A 20,717-nucleotide genomic window follows, 5' to 3' on the forward strand; every position below is an offset into this window, starting at 1 on the left:
AAGAACCTCTGACCACTGCTAATCAACCAACCCACATTTCACCATGATGGACCAGATCAACTCTCGACCAACACAATATAAGGTCGTCATTCAGTTGGTTGTCTCAACTTGCCAAAGTCAAGCAATTTGACCAGTCAATCACCACAATGTTATAATTCAAATCGTAATACATATATGATATAAAATCCACACAATTAATCATATAATTAATTACATTAAAAATGGTTTCCATAATTGTTTACTCATTTCTGTCATTATATAAACAAGTTCTTATAAATAAGAGAAAAGATGACCAAAATAATAATAATAAAGACAAGCTATTTGGATTATTCATTGTTCTCTAGACAGTAAAGTCTCGACCCAATATACTTTTTATTTCTCTCATTCACTTGACTTTAACTCTCGAGCCATATTCACTAAGAGACTTATGAATAAAGTCCTCATGAATTTATGCACTTATGAATAAAGTCCTCATGAATCCAACTGGCTGATAGCCAACCTAGCCGACTGAAGAGTTGCAACCGACCAAACGACCGCTCAGGCCAATAGGAGACAAGCTTCGATCCACACCAATCTTCTTAAAGGAAACATCTTTAAAAGGGTCCAGCAACTCCAACAATCTAACAAATATCGCCACAAAGCTCTTCCAATAGCTCCTCCAAAGACCACCAAGAAACAATAATCAAGCACGTCAACCGGCCACCAGAAAGCCTCATCAACATAAGTTGTATCAACATAGAAAGTAGAAAAACAAGTTCATAATAGTTCAAATATAATGTCGGGTCGTTAACAGATCAAAAACGTCTTTTTTGATCATCATGCTGGCAAGCTCAATCCCAACCATTTATCATGACCTAAGAAGAATTGTTTCAGACACAGCTCAAAAGTCTCATCATGTTATGTTCTCGATTCCATGTCTCTCATCATTACGAGCAGACGTCTCTCTCTCTCTCTCTCTCTCATAAACAAAGAAGCACATTGATCCCCACACACAAGCTTTTCCATGGAGCCGCCCACCCACTCTAATCAGTGCTGCAAAGAAGCATGTGGGGCAAAAGCTGATGGTTTCTCTATCTCTCGCTCTCTCTAGCAATATTTTAAATCATGATATATGTGACAATAATAAGGAGGAATAATAATATAATGCACACAAACATACAATCTAAGAAAAAATATTACAGTACTACGCACGTAGAGTAGCGTGCGTAGCTAATAAAATCACGTCACGACATCCCGTGCGACAGAGAAAAAGAAACGGCGCAATAACACCGGGAATAATCCTCTGGTATTATAATAACACAATAACACATCAATAACACGGGGGAAAATATTCCCCCGTGTTACTGCGCCGCATTTTTCTCTGTCGGGAATATTCCCCGTGTTATTCAGGTGTTATTGTGTGTTAATCATGGGTTATTGGGTCATGGGTGTTATAACAACACAATAACACATCAATAACGCATGAATAACACACAATAACATACAATAACATATGAATAACACAAGGGGGAATATTTCCCGTGTTACTGCGCCGTTTTTTTTTTTTCTTTCGCCCCGGGGGGGTCTCTGTCGCACGGGGTGCGTGGCGTGATTTCATTGGCTACGCACGTTACTTCTAAGTGCACAGTACTAATGTAATATTTTTTCACAATCCAATAAATATCCTAACAATAGCCTGAACAATCTAGCAAATTTACATATTCATATGCATGTATTATTCATAAAATAATATTTTCATATCTTTTAAAATTTATTAAAATTATACACACGCAATAAATAAATAGAATGTAATGACATTTTATACATTACAAAATTTACTCTCCTAAAATTTAAATGTTCAGTAATAATTATTTTTAAATTTAATAATTATATTTTAAATTTAATAATTATTTTAAATAATTTATCAAATACATTATAATTACCTTATTAAATATACATGTATAATTCTTTTTTAAATATTTTTACAAATAACAAATAAATGTCATTTTAACTAAGTAGTAATATGTATGATGTATTGATGCCGATTGATACAATATAACATGCATGAGATACACCTTCCGTGACCTATTTGAATTCTTCTCATAGTTTGGTAGAAATAGAGATGATCTTCTTGGTTCCAAAGTTGATACTTTAAGAAAAAATGATAAATATATTCCGAATATGCATGCTCATCCCTCTTCGGGTTAAAGAGGCTCTTACAATTATAATATTGATATTTCAGTAGTCACTTTGACACACAAATATTGTGATGAATAACTTATATATAGAGAGTATTATATGATTATCAACTATGAGTTTTGCATTGGATCCTCTAGATGAACATCAATCATTAAAAATTAATGAGATTTTTCAACTTACCAATAAATTTTATCATGCAAATTTCACAGATATAATGAACTAAGCATACAAATTTTATTATAGCATTTTAAAATTGAAGTCTATCATGATCAAAACTTCTCAGAATCTTTCAACAATTTATGTTAAATATTCTTTAAGATAAAGAAAATCAGTTACATTTCAACGGTAAACCTGTTTGACCCCGGTTTTCACCGGTCTAATTATGGTTATTCAAAATCTGGTTATCTCTAGCTTCCGAATCAGTTACCCAACTAGTTCACGATATGACCTGCCAATCCTATTTGGGTTTAATAACTTTGGTAAAAATAAGGTTACAAATAAAATAGAAACTGATTTTTTTAGGACACTCACGATGAAAGATGACATTGCAATGAATTTCAATATCTCATCAATGGTTTAAGATTTTTATGCTATGAAAAAAGTATTAGGCATAATTCAAAATATTTATTCATAACAACAATAACATTAAAAGAAATATTTTTATAATTATAAGTTCATCTCATTTTATTTATTTATTTTGAAAAAAATTAATTTTAAAAAAATTAATTTTAAAATGATTTAGCTTATTCTTTATCTCAATCCCTCCCTTTAAATTTTGGTTACATAAATTCAATTTTTTATATTAAATAAATATAAATTCGATAAAATATTCCTCATAAATATTACTCATAAATATATTAAAATCCTTTAAAAAATAATCCCAATACGTAATAACTATGACCCCACATAATTTTGATAAAATCTTAATAATAATTATTAAAATCCCCACCAAATAAGCTTTTAAGCTCATCCAATAAGTTTTTCTGCAACGGACAAGTAAAAAGGACAACGAGGTCTGAAAAGGTTAACAGGGTAGCTACTGCCATTTACTTGTCTCCTGCCTCCTACCGTCCCCTTCCTCCCCCTCCCCCCCCCCACCCCCCCCCCCCCCCCTCAGGTTGAGATCATGGGCCGCGCAAACTCCAAGCTTCCGAGCTTCTGCCTCAGCCGCATGGCGACTCGGATCAGAGTCCGTTCACCGCCGGTGGACTCCAACCCGGTTCCGGCGGCCGACGGAGAAGCCAAGAAAGTCGAAAACGGCGGCAAGGCGACGGAGGAACGGCGGCGAGTCATGGTGGCGGTTGACTCGAGCACGGAGGCGAAGAGTGCTCTGCTTTGGGCTCTGTCTCATGCTGTGCAGAGCAATGACAGCCTTGTTTTGCTAAAAGTTTCAAAGCCTGCATCCAAGCAAGGTGAGATTTTTGAAGATCTATTTTGATATAGAAATTAAAAATAATATTTTTAAAAAGAATATATTCATGCGGCATTTAGATACATATCACCTGATGCCTCTGTATTTAGCAATCATTTAAAATTTATATTACAGCTTCTTCAAAATAAATTCTGTGTTAAAAAATTCATTCTGTTCATGTTCAGTATATACTGATTCGATTTATTTTCTGAAATGAGCCATTTTTTTGTAAAAATTATGATTGTTAATGTTGATTTTGGTATAAGGTAGGAGGAGATCAGTGTCCACAGGGGAGAGATCCAAAGGGTTATGAGATTCTACAGAGCATGAAAAGCATTTGTCAATCTAAAAAACCAGAGGTAAAAATTACTATCTGCTGATTTTTATTTGGAAATAAAAAAAATAAAAAATAAAAAACAGATATGAAGGATTACCGAGGGGAAAAGGTTTAGCTTTGGATACAGTATAATGAGAAATGCTTTTTTTTTTCCTTTTTGCAATAAAGTAAATACAGTTTTGATATTATTTATAATTTATATCACAATATTAGGAAAAATGCATGGGTGTGATTGAGAAGGATAAACAAGAATAAGAAAATAATGTGCAAAGTAAAATGTTACAAAATAAGTGAAGGAGAGAGAGCATCATCATCCTCATTCTTATTTTCACCATCGATGCTAACACTTTCTTCGGTGCGGTGTTTCTTGCACTAGTAGAGAAGCATATTCACTACACAATTTACAATAATGGTCATAACAAAAACCTCAAAGGGGCACACGAGCTATGTTGCTGGCGAGCTATGAAAATTTGACGCCCCGACTTCCCTCGAAAAGAAATAAATGAGAGAGTTTACTCTGAGGTTTCGGGTCAAATTTTCAGAAGACAAATGAGATAGTGGATAAGACACTACTCAGATATCTCACTCTCATTTTGCAAGTACTTTAAGATACGGGGTTCCAGATTTCTCATAGGCACAAGCCATTATGGTTAGTTAGTTACCCTTCCCAGTAACAAGACATCACTTTTGATTAAGACAAATTATTTGATGATAAGTATTAAGAGTTAGCTTATAATGGGGATTTGAAATTATGAAATCATCACTGCGAGCTTAAGAGCAGATGAAGAGGGAAATGATGATGAACTCGATCAAAATCCCTTATTCTGTCAACACGGGTTGTCTTGGACCTTGATATATTCAGTTATAGCAGATAGTCGATTCAACCTGATAGAAGGATTCCTGTCAGCAGCTATTGGTTGTTATGTTCAAGAGAATCTTGTAGATCTTAGCTAAATATTTATTTAAAATAATTAATCAAAATCGACCTTAACTTATAAAGAGTTTCGTGTCTTATCAGATACATCTTATGCTTCAAAACTTAAAGTGAAAACTATTGAGAAGCATACGAGCTATAACTTTGATCGTAATATGGTGATCATATTATCCAATCACGAAACTCTGATCATAACCATTTCTTTTGTGGAATCGACTGACAAATCTCATCGATAAAAGATTTAGGCTACGTTTTTACTGATACATAATTATTTTGAGTCTGAATTTAGTAGGATGTTGACATAACATTGACTCTTTGCAAGCTTGAGTTAATTTTAAATTTCTTGTTTGGAGGGTAAATAAGTTTTACTTTTAGCTTTTTAGAGATCAATTTTCATTTAAATATTTTATAGATTTTTATAATTTAAAATTTCTTAAATTTTAGAATAAACCCCTCCTATTAAGATGTGCAATGAATATGTACATCATTCAAAATTTAATTAAAATGCTTATTTTGACTTTTAATTGAGTTTAATCACTTAAATATTCAAAATTTAAGTTTATTCATTTAAGTATTCAAAAAGAACATTAGTTCTCTCAACTCCAATTCTTGAAACGAAGAGGATTCAACTAGCTTGGTAGTGGCCTAGTTATGTCAACTCATGTCCTTATTGATATTATTGTAAAATTGGTTTTTTGCTTATGTTTGATTGTGCTTGGATTAATAATTAGCTTTTGTTATAGTGCATATAAGCTCATTTATTTAATGAGCTAAAGATGAGCATAATCTTGTTTGATCATTTCGAGTCAAAATGATTTTGATTGCACTAATATTCTCATCTATTAGAAAATTCTCAACGGTAGAAAAATTAAGCCTTTTCCAACATAATTTTCCAGCGCAAGCAAATATATAAATGCAAGAGATAATCAGATTTTTTTTTTTACTCGGAAAAACTTTGAAAAATGAAATAAACTATAGGGTTTGGCCTAATTAAAGTAATCCACTAGAAAATTAAAAATATATATATATCTATATATTCACTCATCTATTGAACTGTGGAAGATAAAATTATAAAAGTTGGCAATTACAGTTATATATAGTAGTAGTTGACATATCAATTATATACTTAGATATGTTTGTTTTTATATAATCTTTTGAACTAATCATAAACTAAAAAGTCTGACTTAGTTCAAGTGCCAAGCTAAAGCACACTTAAGCTTGCTCAACTTTGGCTCATTTACATGCTTAGTATCTGACCATCTCAACGACCATCAGGTGTTAAAGTTGAAAGGAGTGTTGATAACCTTGTTCTTAATAAACTCCTAAAGGTTAACACAAAAACTTCTATATGATTTTTTTGCAATTAATCTTTCATAAACAACATTCGGTCTCTTTTTACAAACTTATAAGTGTGACAAATTTGATAAATTAGATGAGAATACGAATTTGGTGATTGAGAATGTAGTTAGAACTACAAATCTCTTCAAAATTTTATCCAAATCTTATCAATAACTTTGAAAGCAAGATGCATGAGGAAATGGAGCTTCATGTTTAACAATCTCTTGCCTTCCTTAAAGGTGACATCCTTTCTCAATCATCCAAGAGGGTTGGTAAAGGATTTGTAGTACCCTGGTCATCACTCTAGAGGGCTATGCTAAAGAAGTATTTAAGAAGTTTAAAATTGATGACTTTAATCCATTTGGAATACCAATGGAATATGAAATTATGTTATCCAAAAATGATAAATGAAAAAATGTGGATGTTACTCTTTATAAACGCTATTATGATATTTGTACATGGTCAAATATTATTAATGTAGCTGGAGTAATTATTTGCTATATTGATGCTCTAACTACAAGTCATTTCAATATTGCTAAGCGAATATTTTGATATATCAAAAGTACAATGAATTATGATTTATTTTATTTTTTTTAACAAAAATAAAATTTTTGGATATGACAATATCGACTGTGGTAGAGATTTGGATGATAGAAAAAACATTGTCGAATTTGTGTTATTTATGGGAGATATTGTTTTCACTTAGATATTAATGAAGCACCTACTATTACTCTCTCAACTCGTGAAGTTGAATATGTTATTACAACTTCAAATGTTTGTCTTGCACTTGGTTAAGGAATTTGTCCAAAAAATTATCTATACAATAAATAAGCACTTGCATTGGCAAGAAATCCAATTTGTCACAATAAAAATAAAGTACTTGAGCACCAACGGAGGCGGTGAATATATCTCACATGAACTCACTCAGGCATTACACACCAATTTAGCTGCCCATATACACCCAAACAAAACGATATTGCCGAAAGAAAAAACTTTTACATAGTAGAAACAACAAGAACTCTTATTAATATCGTTTATCTCCCTCTTCCCTTATGGATGTATGCCATACAAACCACAACTTATCTCATAAATCGTCTCCCCTCACTAAACATTTCTAACACTTCTCCCGTTCAACTACATTTTAACACACCCCTTGAATATCATCACCTTGGAACCTTTGAGTGTTTGTGTTTTTCTTGGCAACCACAATCCACTCATCACAAAATGTCTCCTAAATCACTCAGATGCATCTTTACAGGATATAACTTACACCACAATGGCTACCGTTTTTATGATATTCAACTTCATAAATACATTATTTCACGACATGTTTCATTTATCGAAGACTCTTTTTATGTCCACTCCTTTCAATACCTTTTCCCCTGCTCCACATTCCTCGACACCTCCTCCAGCTCTTTTTATCTCAAATTCCACTTTGCTCTTTGTTAATCCTCCTTCCCCTTCCTCTTCTCTTACCACTTTTCCCATAACTCTCACCTCTCCTGAACAACAAACTCCCCCACACTCCTCTCCCTCTATTTTTCAGTCTCCCTCAGCTTCTTCTCCAATTATCACCCGCCCCAAACCCTCTCTCTCATCCTATGATAACTAGACGCCAAGCCGACACTCTTAACCCACTATCATTTTTTATCTCGGCCATATCACAACCGATCCTGGCACTCCCGACACCTATCACAAGCTCTTTCTCATGCTCACTTTAGAAAATCAATATCTGATGAATTCATGGCTCTCCAACAACAGGGGACTTGGTCCCTTGTTCCTCCTTCCAAAGATCACAATATCCTAGGATGTAAGTGTACTTTTTTTAAACAAAACGTCACACTGTCGGCAGTTTTATTTTAAAAAGATTAGTGATTTTATGATTTTTAAAGAAGATATAATTTTGTAAGATATGTAAATAATTTAAATGTAAATATGATCTTTTCGATTTTTGAAAAGTAACATTTTAATTTAAAAATATATGAGACCAAACGGGTCTCACATTTTGGATAGTTTGACTGACAGAGCGCAATACCAAAAGTAATACACTTATCTTGAAGAATAAACATATGTTTGGTCTACGAAACTGTAGTAAGAACTCAATCACCTAAATTAAAGAATTTATGATATATGTTTGGTCTACGAAATAATTTTATATGAGGCTAACAAGTTCCCCTACCTAATATAAGTATTAGATAGAGTTTATTTTACATGGGTTTCAAGTTTTCCTTATAGAGGCAAACCCCTATAGTTAATTACATCTTAAATGACCGGGGTCACTTAAGAAAACTCTTGATTAAGATCAGTGGTTTTACCTTCCAGATTTCAAAGTTTGAGTTTTCAAGATTGGACATGGGAAAATCAAATGGGAGTTGCTCAAACAGGAACAATCATTTTAAGGAATCCAAAGAAATGAAAAGTAGGGGATATCACAGATCCAGGAGAAACCCCGGCGACTTCCCAATTATCCTATTGTTTGGCTTTATGTTTTTTGAAATGATATTATTTAATATTTAATCCTGTAATTTATTTAGAATTTAGGACTTATGTTTGCACGATATCTGATCGTGCAAATAGCCTAAAAAGATAGGAGGATTTACACATTACCGTACGGTACCATCGAAATCCTAAAATGTTAGGACTTATAATTGCATAACCAGGGTTGTGCAAAAGTCTAAAGGTGATATGTGAGGGTTTACGCTGTGCTAAGCAAACCACCTCAAACTCCTATGAATTGTTATTTAAACTAAAGAAAGTGAACGATGCTATGAATGTGTTTTGATGTTGATAATCCATCTTGAAGTTGCTCCTCTAAATGTCCTCGTCTTGTTGCCCACGCTGTTCGTTCCAAGCTCTTCGTCGTAGCAACTCCAGATTTGATGATAATTCCTATATAACCACTAGGTTTTCCTATACTAAGGTATAGTGTATACTTAAACAAATAAAGCATGCGGTATATAAAAAAAATGTACAACATGCTAGGAGAATAATATAACATGCTAGGAAAAAACGGTATAACATGTTAGGAAAAAGCAGTATAATATGCTAAGAAATAAAAATGTTGCAATGTAAATCACACGTATAAATTTGGGAAGTATGTTGCTCTTTTAAGCTAGTTATTATTCACTGTATAAACAAAAGAAACGTTGCTTGGAAAATTTTAGAAAATCGATGAATAAATCCACGACGTAAGACTCAGGAAAATTGATGAGTAACAATTCAAATAAAACTATCAAAACCTCGGGAAAGTTCCGAGGAAAAGACCACAAGTGTTTTGTCCAAAAATTTCAATAAAACATACGAAAAATTCGAAAAGAGGGGACCACAAGCACTCAGGTCAAAGCTAGACTCAAAATTATATATTTGTACTCGAAGGACGTCGAAGGCTACTCGGTCACCTGGATGTATAAAGCCCGCCACTCCATTAGGAGGATATCTTACTGAACCTAACTTAGGAGGGTACTTCTTAGCCCAAGATTGGTAATCAATAAGTGGACAACCCAAATATAACATATTTTAAAATTTAATTTTTAGCATGCACAGGACCTAGGACCACCAACAATCTAAGAAGGTACGGGTCCCCCTCTTGTATTATATTGGTGAATGATACTTTCATCCTACAGTTCATCAAGTCCAGAATTGAGTCCTGGTGTTATAGGATGAGATATTATTCTGCTCTACCACCGGCGTGTCTTTGTCATCATCGCCCTGGCCAATACGCCTCAAAAACAAAATCGACATACTTGCGACCTTGCTTGATGGTTTCACATATAACAAAAGACTATACATGAGCACTTATGTATCAGATATAAGCACAGAAAATCGAATCAAGAAACAAGGAAAAAAAAAGAATAAAAATGGGGATGAGAGGGAGGAGGAATTGATCCACCCAAAAGATCGAAAGACTAGAAGGGTGAAACAATCCTCAAAAGAGAGCCCAAAATCCTTGAATCGATCCAAACAGGATATGAATCGATCCAAAAAGGATATCATTTTCTCAAATTTTATATAATTGGATCAACCCCAGAAGGGCATCCTTATCAAATGGAAATTTTATGAATTTCCAAACCCTTCATGAATTCAATTTATATCAATTCCATGATTTCTCGAAAAACAAAAAAAAAACAAAATCATTAAAAGCTTTTCATATGTCATAAAAAATAAGAGGAATTAATCAGTAGAGGGGGAACCACCACATGAAGCACCACATGAAGAGGTCACCACAGTTAAGGTTCACGGGTAAAGGGGAGCAAGAGGAAAGCCCGCACAGCATAGGCCCACGGGTTAGGGCAACAAAAGAGAACAACCAATATATCATAGGCCTACGGGTAGGGCAACAAGAGGAAGGCCATAAAGGCCATATTCCTCAAATAAGGCTCACAACCAAAACAGGAGGGAAGACATCACCATTACTTAAGCTTGAACCAACCAATTTAAAATAAAAGGAACATAGATAAAATTCATAACCAAGATAAAATGAGAAGCAAATTAAATTCCATCCAACCACAACACAAATCAGAACAATGAGGCTCACGGGTAGGGGAAAGAAGAAAGCCACAAAAGCAACAAACACCAAGTAATGCTCATAGCCAAGGCAACATAAAAGGAAAACCGCCATAAATAGTGTCATTGCATTGTATTTGATATACATAAGAGAGTGAATGGACAAACTATTATAAATCATTAGGATCGAACCTAATTTCATCCCATAAGATATGATAATAAGTTAATTTACTTGTATCAAACATCACCACATATAAATAGATATCGAAATCGTGAATTTTTGGATGACAAACTTGATTACAAATAAAAATCTCAAGAGGAGTCATTAAAGAGGAGACCTCAACCAAATCATGCCCAATAAAAGTGTCATACTGAGCCCAAAGAATAGTCCAAGCAGTAGGAGATTCTAGCCAGCATAAATCACTAAAGGAGCCCAAACCGAGCCCAAGAAAGGGGGCAAACCGAGCCTAGTACAGGGGCAAACCAAGCCCATGGAATGGTCCAAAAACAGTAAGGGATTTCAACCAACATAAATCACCAAAAGAAGCCCAAACCGAGCCCAAGAAAGGGGCGAATCGAGCCCAACACAGGGGGCAAAACAAGCCCACTAAAGGTCCAAACTAGAAAATAATATCCAACATTTATCCATTTTAAAAGATCCAATACTAAGACAACCAAATGAGCCCAAACAGAGATTAGTTTCCAGCATAACTTCATCTCAAAAGAACCAAAAACTAAACACAACCAATGGGTCAAAACAGGGCCAAAATTTCATTTGTAATTTAATTCAAAAGAAGCCCAAACCGAACCCAACTCATGGATTAAAGCAAAGACATTAGTTGACATGAATTTAGTTCAAAAGAGTCCAAACCAATCCCAATATATGAACAAACCGAGCTCAATACATGGGGCAAAACGGAAAGAATGTTTTCAACTATAATTTAATCTAAAAAAGAACAAAATCGAGCTCAAGGAAGAGGCAAACCGAGCCCAGCACAGGGGCAAACCAAAATACATTTTTTTTTTAGCTCAACCAAACCCAGCAAAAGAAAACCCATAACAGATGTATTTTTGAGTCAAACCAATTCCTTTTCTTAAACCAAATTAACCCTCATAAAAGTTAGTGAAGAGGATATAATTTAAGCCCAAAAACCACACCCACTTAATGGTAAAACAGATCAGTATTTCTAACAAGAATCCATCTCAAAAGAGTCAAAGCCGCACCCAACGAATGGGTCAAAACAAGGCAAAAAAAAATTCATCATAAGTTCAGTCCCCAAAAGAGCCAAACTGAACCCAACCATATGGGCTAAATGCAATGCAATTTCTAGTTATCATAAAGCCAACCGAGCCATACAGGGAGGCAAACCGAGCCCCTCACAAGGAGGTCAAAAACAGAAATAAAAGACCTCATCAAGGATCCAAAGCCAAAACCGCATCCAACAGATAGATAAAAAACAACTAAAAAAATACTTCCCCCTTGAAGTCTCACATTTCAAAGTATTGTGTCAACATATACTTCAATATAAAAAAAAATGAATTCCAACATAGATTCTAGATGAGTAAGCATCAATGTAAAATTCATATCCATGACCTTTACGCATCTTAAGCAAGCAAGAAGCATAAACCATCCTTCTCTCTAAACAAATAATCCTCCTTTTAAAAGTAAATTGTTTAAAGAAAGAAAACCACCAATTTCCAGCATGTATATATAGAAATTATAGGAGTGTAAGAAGAAGATTTGTATGTAAGAATGAACCTAAACATGTTTTCTATGTATCTTGAGCAGAAAAGAAAAGAAGTCAGTCATAACATGCTCTATTTCAATATTTCCATGGACTATTTCATGCTAAAGTTTCAGCTAAAGTTTCAGAACAAGCTCAAGCTCCGATCTTTCTTCCACGTGCTCTAGAAGAGATAGAAAATATTTTTATGTCATCTGAAATAGTGTAAAAATAGAGAGGAGGAGGAGAATACCTCTCTAGTGGAGCTTTAAAGCAAAACACTATAAAATAAATTGAAGAAAACACTCCCACAGAAATCCTTCCCGAGGCCTCACGCAAATAGCCACCCACGGTTTCTAGTTCTCGGCACAATAGGTCCTAGCCGCAAGAAAATTTTGGTAGAGACTTCTTTCCTAAAACCTCGAACAACAAAGAAGGAGACAGCCTCTCAAACAACAAAGAAGAAAAATGCAGCATCTTAAACAGCACAAAAGCCACTCCTCTCCTTTCTCTCTATAAATTTTCAACAACCTAAATCAGTAAGCTAGGAAGCCATTTTATAGGCAGAGAAGAGAAGAGAAAGAGCCACCAACCAGCCTCACTAGTAAACGAATCACACGACGAGGCAGTAAATACTACAGTAAAGTGGGAGACGGTAAAGTCTCGAAAAGGAGAAGGGTCGGCTAGCTCGCCTCTTGCAATTGGAGAGCTGAAAAGTCAAGGGTGAGCTCGAAGAGGCAAGCCGTGTATGTGAATCGACAGGGGAAGAGTTGAGAAAGGGGAAAGAAGTCGCCGCGTGAATCGCCCGCGGGAACTAGGGCACGAGAGGGGAACGGGACAAGCTCCGCGGGATCATGCCACAGGATCGAGACGTACGAGGGCTTAAGTGCGCGGGTAAGGGGTAAAATAGGAATTAAAATTATAATTTTAATATTATAAAGTAATAAAATATATAAAATATTTAATATTTCTTAAAAATAAAATTCAATTCACACTTTTTATTTGTGTGTCAAAACATAATCAAATTAGTGTCTATTTTAGGTAATTCTGACGTTCCGGACGCGTTGGCGCGGTTCGTTTCACCGTCGGAGGTCATTTTGACAAATTCATCGATTTGCGTGTCATTTTGCTCGTGTCGGAAATGTGGCAATATGAGTGTATTTTCCTGCTAAAATCGGTGTCCCGAACGCGTTGGCACAGTCCATTTTTTTGTCAGAGGTCGTCCAGAGATGTTCGCATTTTCACCCATCGTTTATGCTCAATTTATGTTCGATCTTGTGCAATTTAGTGAATTTCGTGTATCTTGTGTGCACGTGTGATGATAAAGTCCTGAAGTGACTTTCCTAAGACTTAAAATCTTATTGGAAACTTCTCCCTGAGTCTTCACACAATAGCCCTTAACCGCTCGTCCATAAGACACTGGTTTTGAGACCATAAATGCTAGACATCACAGGAAAATAGGAAGTGGCTGAATTTCTGAAAAAATGGTGGGTCCCAATTCTAGTTTTCTAAGATTGCCAATAGGAACTCCTAGAGCTAGATCTTAGGATTCTAAAGAATAATGACCTAAAAAATGAGGTCAACACACATGCCGACTGCTCCATTGCAAGATACAAAGCCCGTTTAGTAGCTAAAGTATTTAAACAACAACAAGAAGTTGATTTTCACGAAACCTTTAACCCTGTGGCTAAATTTCCCACCATAAAACTCCTTATTGCCTTTGCTACTAATAAGCAATGGGATATCCAACAGCTTGATGATTCAAGTGCATTTCTCTACAACAAACTAGATGATATTGTTTATATGACACAATCACCTGGTTTTACTGACACTACTCACCCAAATTATGTGTACGAGTTACACGAAGACCTTTACGGACTCAAAAAATCACCACACCAGTGGTACTCTATCTTTTGTACCTTTATCTATATTCAAAAATTCACTTTAAGCACGACTGACCCATCTCTACTTATATACAATCATAATAAAACATGCATATATCTACTAATTTATGTGGACGATATACTCATCACATGAAACTAAGCCACTGCTATAAAAAAATTAATTACTATCTTTAATACATAATTTAACTTAAAAAGATTTGGCTCTCACTCGAATCACCTATTGATAAAAATTGATAAAAGCTCTCACTCACACTTCCTTGGCCTTAGCATTAAAACAACTGCTCTGGGCTATTACATCAACCAAACTCAATATCTAACTGATACTTCACAAAACTGGAATGACCCAAGCAAATTCTATTTTAACCCCTCTCCACCAAACCTTATTCTAACGCCTAACCCACTTCTTCTCTCTCAGATCCACAACATTATAGGCAATTCATCGACTCCCTACAATATCTAACCATTACCCGACCTAATATTACCTTCACCATAATTCACCTATGTCCATCAATGCACCAACCCACATTACTACATCAACAAAAAAATAAAAAGATTACTTGGACATTTAATAGGAACTCTCCACTATGGACTTCCTATTATCTCTGAATCTATGCTCTAACATGCTTTTGCGGATGCAGACTGTGCTAGTGATTTTACTGACCGAAAATCTATCTCTGGTTACTGTATTTACTTTGGACCCAACCTCATCTCCTGGTCAGCTAAGATGCAGCCCACTGTAGCAAGATCATCTTTAGAGGCTGAGTATAGGGTACTAGCCTCGACTACTACAAACATAATCTGGCTATGCGGACTCCTTCAAGAGCTCGCCAACTCTCTTTAGAACGACAAAACCTTTGCCATCGCGCTTGCCCTCCCATTTTCGTGCACGCACCAAGCATATCGAAGTGGACTACCACTTCATTTAGGATCACATAAGCCTACAACAAATCCAACTACACCACATTATGATGGAAGACCAAATTGCCGACATTTTCACCAAAGTCCATCCCATCAAATGCTCGCTTCCAAGCTGACGGTCTCCACATCTGACCCTCACCATGAACGGGAGTAATTGATGGAACAAGGTTTCGAGTTTACCTGACCGCCGATCTCACCTTCCTCTGGCCTCTGCTCCTCTCCTCCTGGCATCCAGCTCTCGAGTTAGTCTCGGGCTCACTTGGTATGTATTTTATTTTCATTAGTCATCTTCTATATTAAGACATTTTTACCCTTCTAATTATTTACACATGCCATATAAATAACTACACAAGGGCAATCATGCAAAATGTAATAAATGAGAGAATTAATAAAGATTAGAACTTGGCTTCCTTCATACTTCCTTCCTTCTTCTCCTCTTCATCTTCGTTCATATGAGGGCGGGTAACGTTCTTGAGATGGGACATGAGAAATTTAAGAGCAGTAGGTATAGTAATATCATTTATCTTGTGAAGAGAAGTAGTGGATACCATGTTTGCTTGAGTAGAGGTGGGGCAACTTGAATTCATTTTTGCAGTTAATCAGAGAAGGTCTTTGATACCATATGAACGAAGATGAAGAGGAGAAGGAGGAGAAAGGCAGGAAGAAAGTCTGAAGGAAGCTATGTCCTAATCGTTATTAATTCTCTCATTTATTACATTATGCATGATTGCTCTTATATAGTTATTTATATGGCATAAGAAGGGCATAAAAGGTCTTAATACATAAGAGGACTAATGGAAATAAAATAAACATGAGACCAAGCGAGCCCTAGAATAACTCGAGCAGCTAGACGCCAGAGAGCAGAGGAGCAGAGGCCAGAGGAAGGTGAGATCGGCTCCCAGGTAAACTCGAATCCTTGTTCCATCTATTAGCTATCTCAACATAAGAAATTGTGTTGCAAGAAATGAAGTGGAGTTTAAGTATGTATAACTCAAGAACAAGCGGCGAACATATTTACTAATCCCTTCGAATAAGAAACTTTTGTAGAGTTCAGAAGCATTGTTGGAGTTACAAATCAAGTTTAAAACTGAGAGTCAAAAATAAATTTATTTTGAATAGATGAATAAATAAACTTCTTGAAAAATTGACATGTTAGAAATTCAAATGTTAGGTAAACAATACGATACATGTGTATTTGTTATGCTTGGTAGGTAAAGAATGAGTGGTTGAGATTGTTCTGCGTGATAAAAATATGCGGTGTAGATTATTTTTAAATATGTATAAATACTTAATCTTAAGGATCACGCATGAAGTGACGTGCAAAAGTTCATTAAAAGAGAAGAGAATCAAAATAAAAGAAACATAGCTTTTAAAGATAGCATGTGTGAGTTTAAGAGTTGTATTTTGTAATTTTGAGTTTATAACTATATATATATATATATATATATATATACTGATATACTGAATTCTTCATTTCAGGTAGCAGTGGAGCTGTGTCAGGTTGAAGGAAAAGATCGAGGGCCGGCGATCGTGGAGGAAGCGAGGAAGCAGGGGGTATCCCTGCTTGTTTTAGGGCAGAAGAAGAGATCCATAACATGGAGGCTGCTAATGGTGTGGGCTCATGGCTGGGGGAGTAGAATGGCCTCAGGTGGAGTTGTGGATTACTGTGTGCAAAACTCTCCATGCATGACTTTGGCTGTGAGAAGGAAGAGCAGAAGAGGTGGTGGGTTTCTGATCACTACAAGAAGACACAAGGATTTCTGGCTTTTGGCTTGAGTTTTTTGCCTTCTATTTTGTTTTAGGAAGATTTACATATATACCGCTCAATTCATATATATTTACATATCTAACATTGTACATACCATATTGTTTATGCATGGAAAGGTGTATTTCAAGTTTTGAAGTTTGAAATGGTGGTATTTGTAATGTGATATGAAAGATTTGAGTGGTATGGATGTAAAAAGCATTATTTTAGGCGTTTGATATATAAATACATAGGAATTGGGTGGTATATATGTAAAAGATTTGAGTGAAAGGGTGTATTTCAAATTTTTAACTTTAAAATGGTGGTATTTTTAATTTATTTGATGTAATATGGATGTAAATGGAAATTTGGTTGGAAAAGGCTGCTATTTAATTAATAAATTGTATATAATGGTTGTTGTTGGAAGAATATATGTTATTTAGTGTTGGAAATTGATGAAAATAAATTTTTTTTTTTAGTAAATTGCATTTGCTTCATAAACATTCAATAAACAAATAAAATAAAGCCAAAAATTAGAATTTTAGATTTTAGATCAATTAATAATTAAAATTTTTTTTACAAATATAATGTATAATATTAAAAGGGGCTAATGCATAACTATATTAGAAATTTATACGTCAGATTGGAGAAGGTGGATTTTGATAAATTGGCATAACTATATTAAAAAAAGGTGGATTTTGATAATTTGACATGATTCTTACGTCAGATTGGAAAATGAAGATTGTGGAGTGTGTTATGTAAATTTATTTGTGCAGAGCGGAAATTGGTGTGAGTTCTCTGAATTTCATAGTGAAATTTATGGTGGTGTGGTTCTATGATTTTTTTTCCTGTTCTTGGGATTTTTCATATAAAATTTTTGTGCTTTTCTAATTGCTTTTGATAGTGCTTAAATTTAGATTTTGTTTCAGTTTTCTCAAATCTTGTGTGATTATGTTCTTGTTAGATATGACTCATATACGAGATAAGGGACAGATCCTGGAGTGGAGTGGAGAGGAAACATCTGTCCAATTGGATGAATTTTTTGCTATGTGAGTTGGGGGTGCGGAGGCAACCCCTCGCAGCACGGTACAGGAGTAATTTTGTAATTAAATATTGTACTTCAGGATTATATATGCTAGTTTGTAACTATAGGGCTTATGTTGTATCATGTACTCTTTTTCTGAATTGAAGGAAAGTCGCCGCTTTGCTCCCGACGACGCAAACATCTTTGCTGAACCTTGTTAAATCTTTGTGTTATTCTTCTGGATTTGTTTAGATTTCTGTTTATTTGCCCTAAAATTCTCAATAATTATTTTGTTGTATGGATTTGTTTTTAATTGATCCTAAGCCCAGGTAAAGTTGGGAATTGTTCTCATTATTTTTATCGAACTGGTATCAGAGTGGGGTCGATTCGAACGGGAGCAATGACCGAGGAAGCAAGGTTCAAAGTGTCAAAGTTCAATGGGACGAGCATTACATTTTGAAGATGTTGGTGGAGGATTTGTTGTATCATAAAAAGTTATACTTGCCACTACAATGAAATACAAGAAAGCCTGAGTCTATGCCTATGGACTAATGGGAAGTATTAGATCGAACGACACTAGGTTTTGTATTTTTGGTTCTCTTTAATTTTGGAGTCACCGGCCGGTTAAATCATTGTCTTAAGATTCTCTTTTCCAAAGAGCCCTCTTACTTGAATCGTTGGAACAATGCAAAGGGGATAAGAAAGAAGAAAATAAGACGAAAACTAGATAAACAAATTTAAAAAGAATCATGAAGAGCTTATGTGATATGAACCTCATGTGATATGTCAAAAGTGTACATCCAAAGGAGATCAAATCGAGACACCTTGAACCAAATATCCATGAAAGAATACTTTAATAGGCTACCCATGTAACCAAAAAACCAAATTTATGTGTTTGTCCTGGGTTCAACAGTACTCCCAAAGGGACTTATCTCTTTTAATTAATTTCATCTTGATGGATGCCCAAGAATACTTTCAATTAAAAGAGTAATGTTTACATTCAAATGACGACTATTAAAGGGAGTGTCAAAGGATAATTATATCACAAAACTATTACGGCGCTTTCAAAGCTCATGTCAAGCCATTCAGATAGAGAGTAAATCTCTTACATATGGTGGCTTATTGGAAGTCGAGGCCTATGAAACAACTAGGTCACCTCATTGGATTCGCACTATGCTTTCAGGTTTAACCAGACCATAAAGGTACAAGATGAATCATCGTATCTTGAACTTGCAGTGGTATGTTTGCAATTGGGGCCTAGGAGATGAATTCAACAAAGCATTGAAGGAGCGTCAAGGCTCAAACTGGGTAAAGCAAAAGGAATGGTAGAGTAATCTTAACCGGGTAGTCATGGATCTATCATCCTAAGCTATTTGGACCATAAGTCTACTAATTGTAAAGGTAGTCCAATGAGATGTCGGTAGCCCTAAAGTCAAAAGACGGAAACTCTAAATCCTATGACTCTTTGTGAGTAGAATGAGTAGGGGTGGGACTTATACCTGGCAAAATGGGGAAAAAGTCACTGGAGTTGAAAGAGAAGAGAGGTACGACTTCGAAGTCAAGACTCTCTCACAGAGGACTTATTTCCTGCTTGGGTTGGGAGAGCCTCTAACACCCTAATCGCACTAAACAATCACATAAATAAAAATCTTATGCGTGGTCAAACGAGTTGAAGATGTGCATAGTTTTTTTTTTCTTTGAGACATGTAGAATGATGCAGTCATCTACACAAGTTCTTATGTGAAGGCCCTATTGGTATAACTTGGGTGATATCCAAGCTATGCGATCCATTTTAAATCCGACCCGAAGATCATGTAGAAAATTAAAAACAATTTTGAAAAGCTGAGATGTTTTAATCATAAATTTTAATTAATCTCAATCTCTTATTAAGCTTTTGTAGAAAACTTATAACTTTAAGTTTTCCGGGAGTTTACATTACATTTTCGCATGATTACAAGGGAGAGCTAATATTTTACTATTCATACTACTCAATTATCTTTGTTGCTCTTTCCATATATTTCACATGTATGAACCGATTGTTTGTACAGGTCATATGCCCCGTCGTATGATTTACTAGTGGGTAACTTGAACCTCAATGGAACATGATGGTAGAGGATTGTATACTTCATGTGGCAAGACTCATGAAATCTAATTTGATTAGTAGAAATTTTTAACCTCTTAAAGAAACTCTCCTTAAATAGGACATTGCAATTCACCTCATATAATTTCACTACCAGTATCCCTAAAATGAGCCCAGTCCAACTCTATTGAAGCTGGTGAAGGATTGCAAATATTGATTAATTCTATGAAAATTTGTGGTGGGAGAAGAAACTTAAATGTCATGAGATAATTCCACATGAGCTTCTTTAATTGGCATAATTCTACCAAGTCATTAATTCTGATATTACACTCTATTAGCTTGCTTCCATTAAAAGTTGAACTTGAGCTTGTTGCACATCCATCCTACGTATATGTTCCTCTACAGTTAAAATAATATTGAAAACCTACGAGGTAAAGCCCAAATGAAATAGTCCATTTTGTTAACTGCAACTATAAAATTATGTCCCTTTCGTTAACTAGAGCAGCATGATTACGAAGATAAGCCAAAACTGGGAGATGAGGAGCTGGGTGATGGTGAAATTTGATGGGAATATAGAATCACTAGCAGCGCCTGGCTCGCAACTCATCCGGTCTGGGTCACA

The 20,717-nt window shown here is 35.1% G+C and overlaps 1 protein-coding gene across 1 annotated transcript; it reads left to right on the forward strand.

The window, feature by feature from the left end:
• The first annotated feature begins 3,297 nt into the window (after positions 1 to 3,297).
• Positions 3,298 to 17,185, forward strand: LOC110031923. Its single transcript, XM_020735372.1, has 3 exons — positions 3,298 to 3,590; positions 3,860 to 3,948; positions 16,727 to 17,185. Exons 1-3 carry the CDS (start codon positions 3,305 to 3,307, stop codon positions 17,021 to 17,023), a joined length of 672 nt encoding a protein of 223 aa, XP_020591031.1. The 5' UTR covers positions 3,298 to 3,304; the 3' UTR covers positions 17,024 to 17,185.
• Positions 17,186 to 20,717: the final 3,532 nt, after the last annotated feature.

Source organism: Phalaenopsis equestris, unplaced genomic scaffold, assembly GCF_001263595.1.
Source record: "Phalaenopsis equestris unplaced genomic scaffold, ASM126359v1 Scaffold000002, whole genome shotgun sequence".
Classification (NCBI taxonomy): Eukaryota; Viridiplantae; Streptophyta; class Magnoliopsida; order Asparagales; family Orchidaceae; genus Phalaenopsis; species Phalaenopsis equestris.

What these genes read in the sequence shown, in the direction of transcription:
- LOC110031923 (XM_020735372.1), top strand. Translation starts at nt 3,305, where the DNA reads ATGGGCCGCGCAAACTCCAAGCTTCCGAGCTTCTGCCTCAGCCGCATG. An exon ending in AAAGCCTGCATCCAAGCAAG is followed by an intron (nt 3,591 to 3,859) that starts GTGAGATTTTTG and finishes GGTATAAGGTAG; the next exon opens with GAGGAGATCAGTGTCCACAG. An exon ending in GTCAATCTAAAAAACCAGAG is followed by an intron (nt 3,949 to 16,726) that starts GTAAAAATTACT and finishes TCTTCATTTCAG; the next exon opens with GTAGCAGTGGAGCTGTGTCA.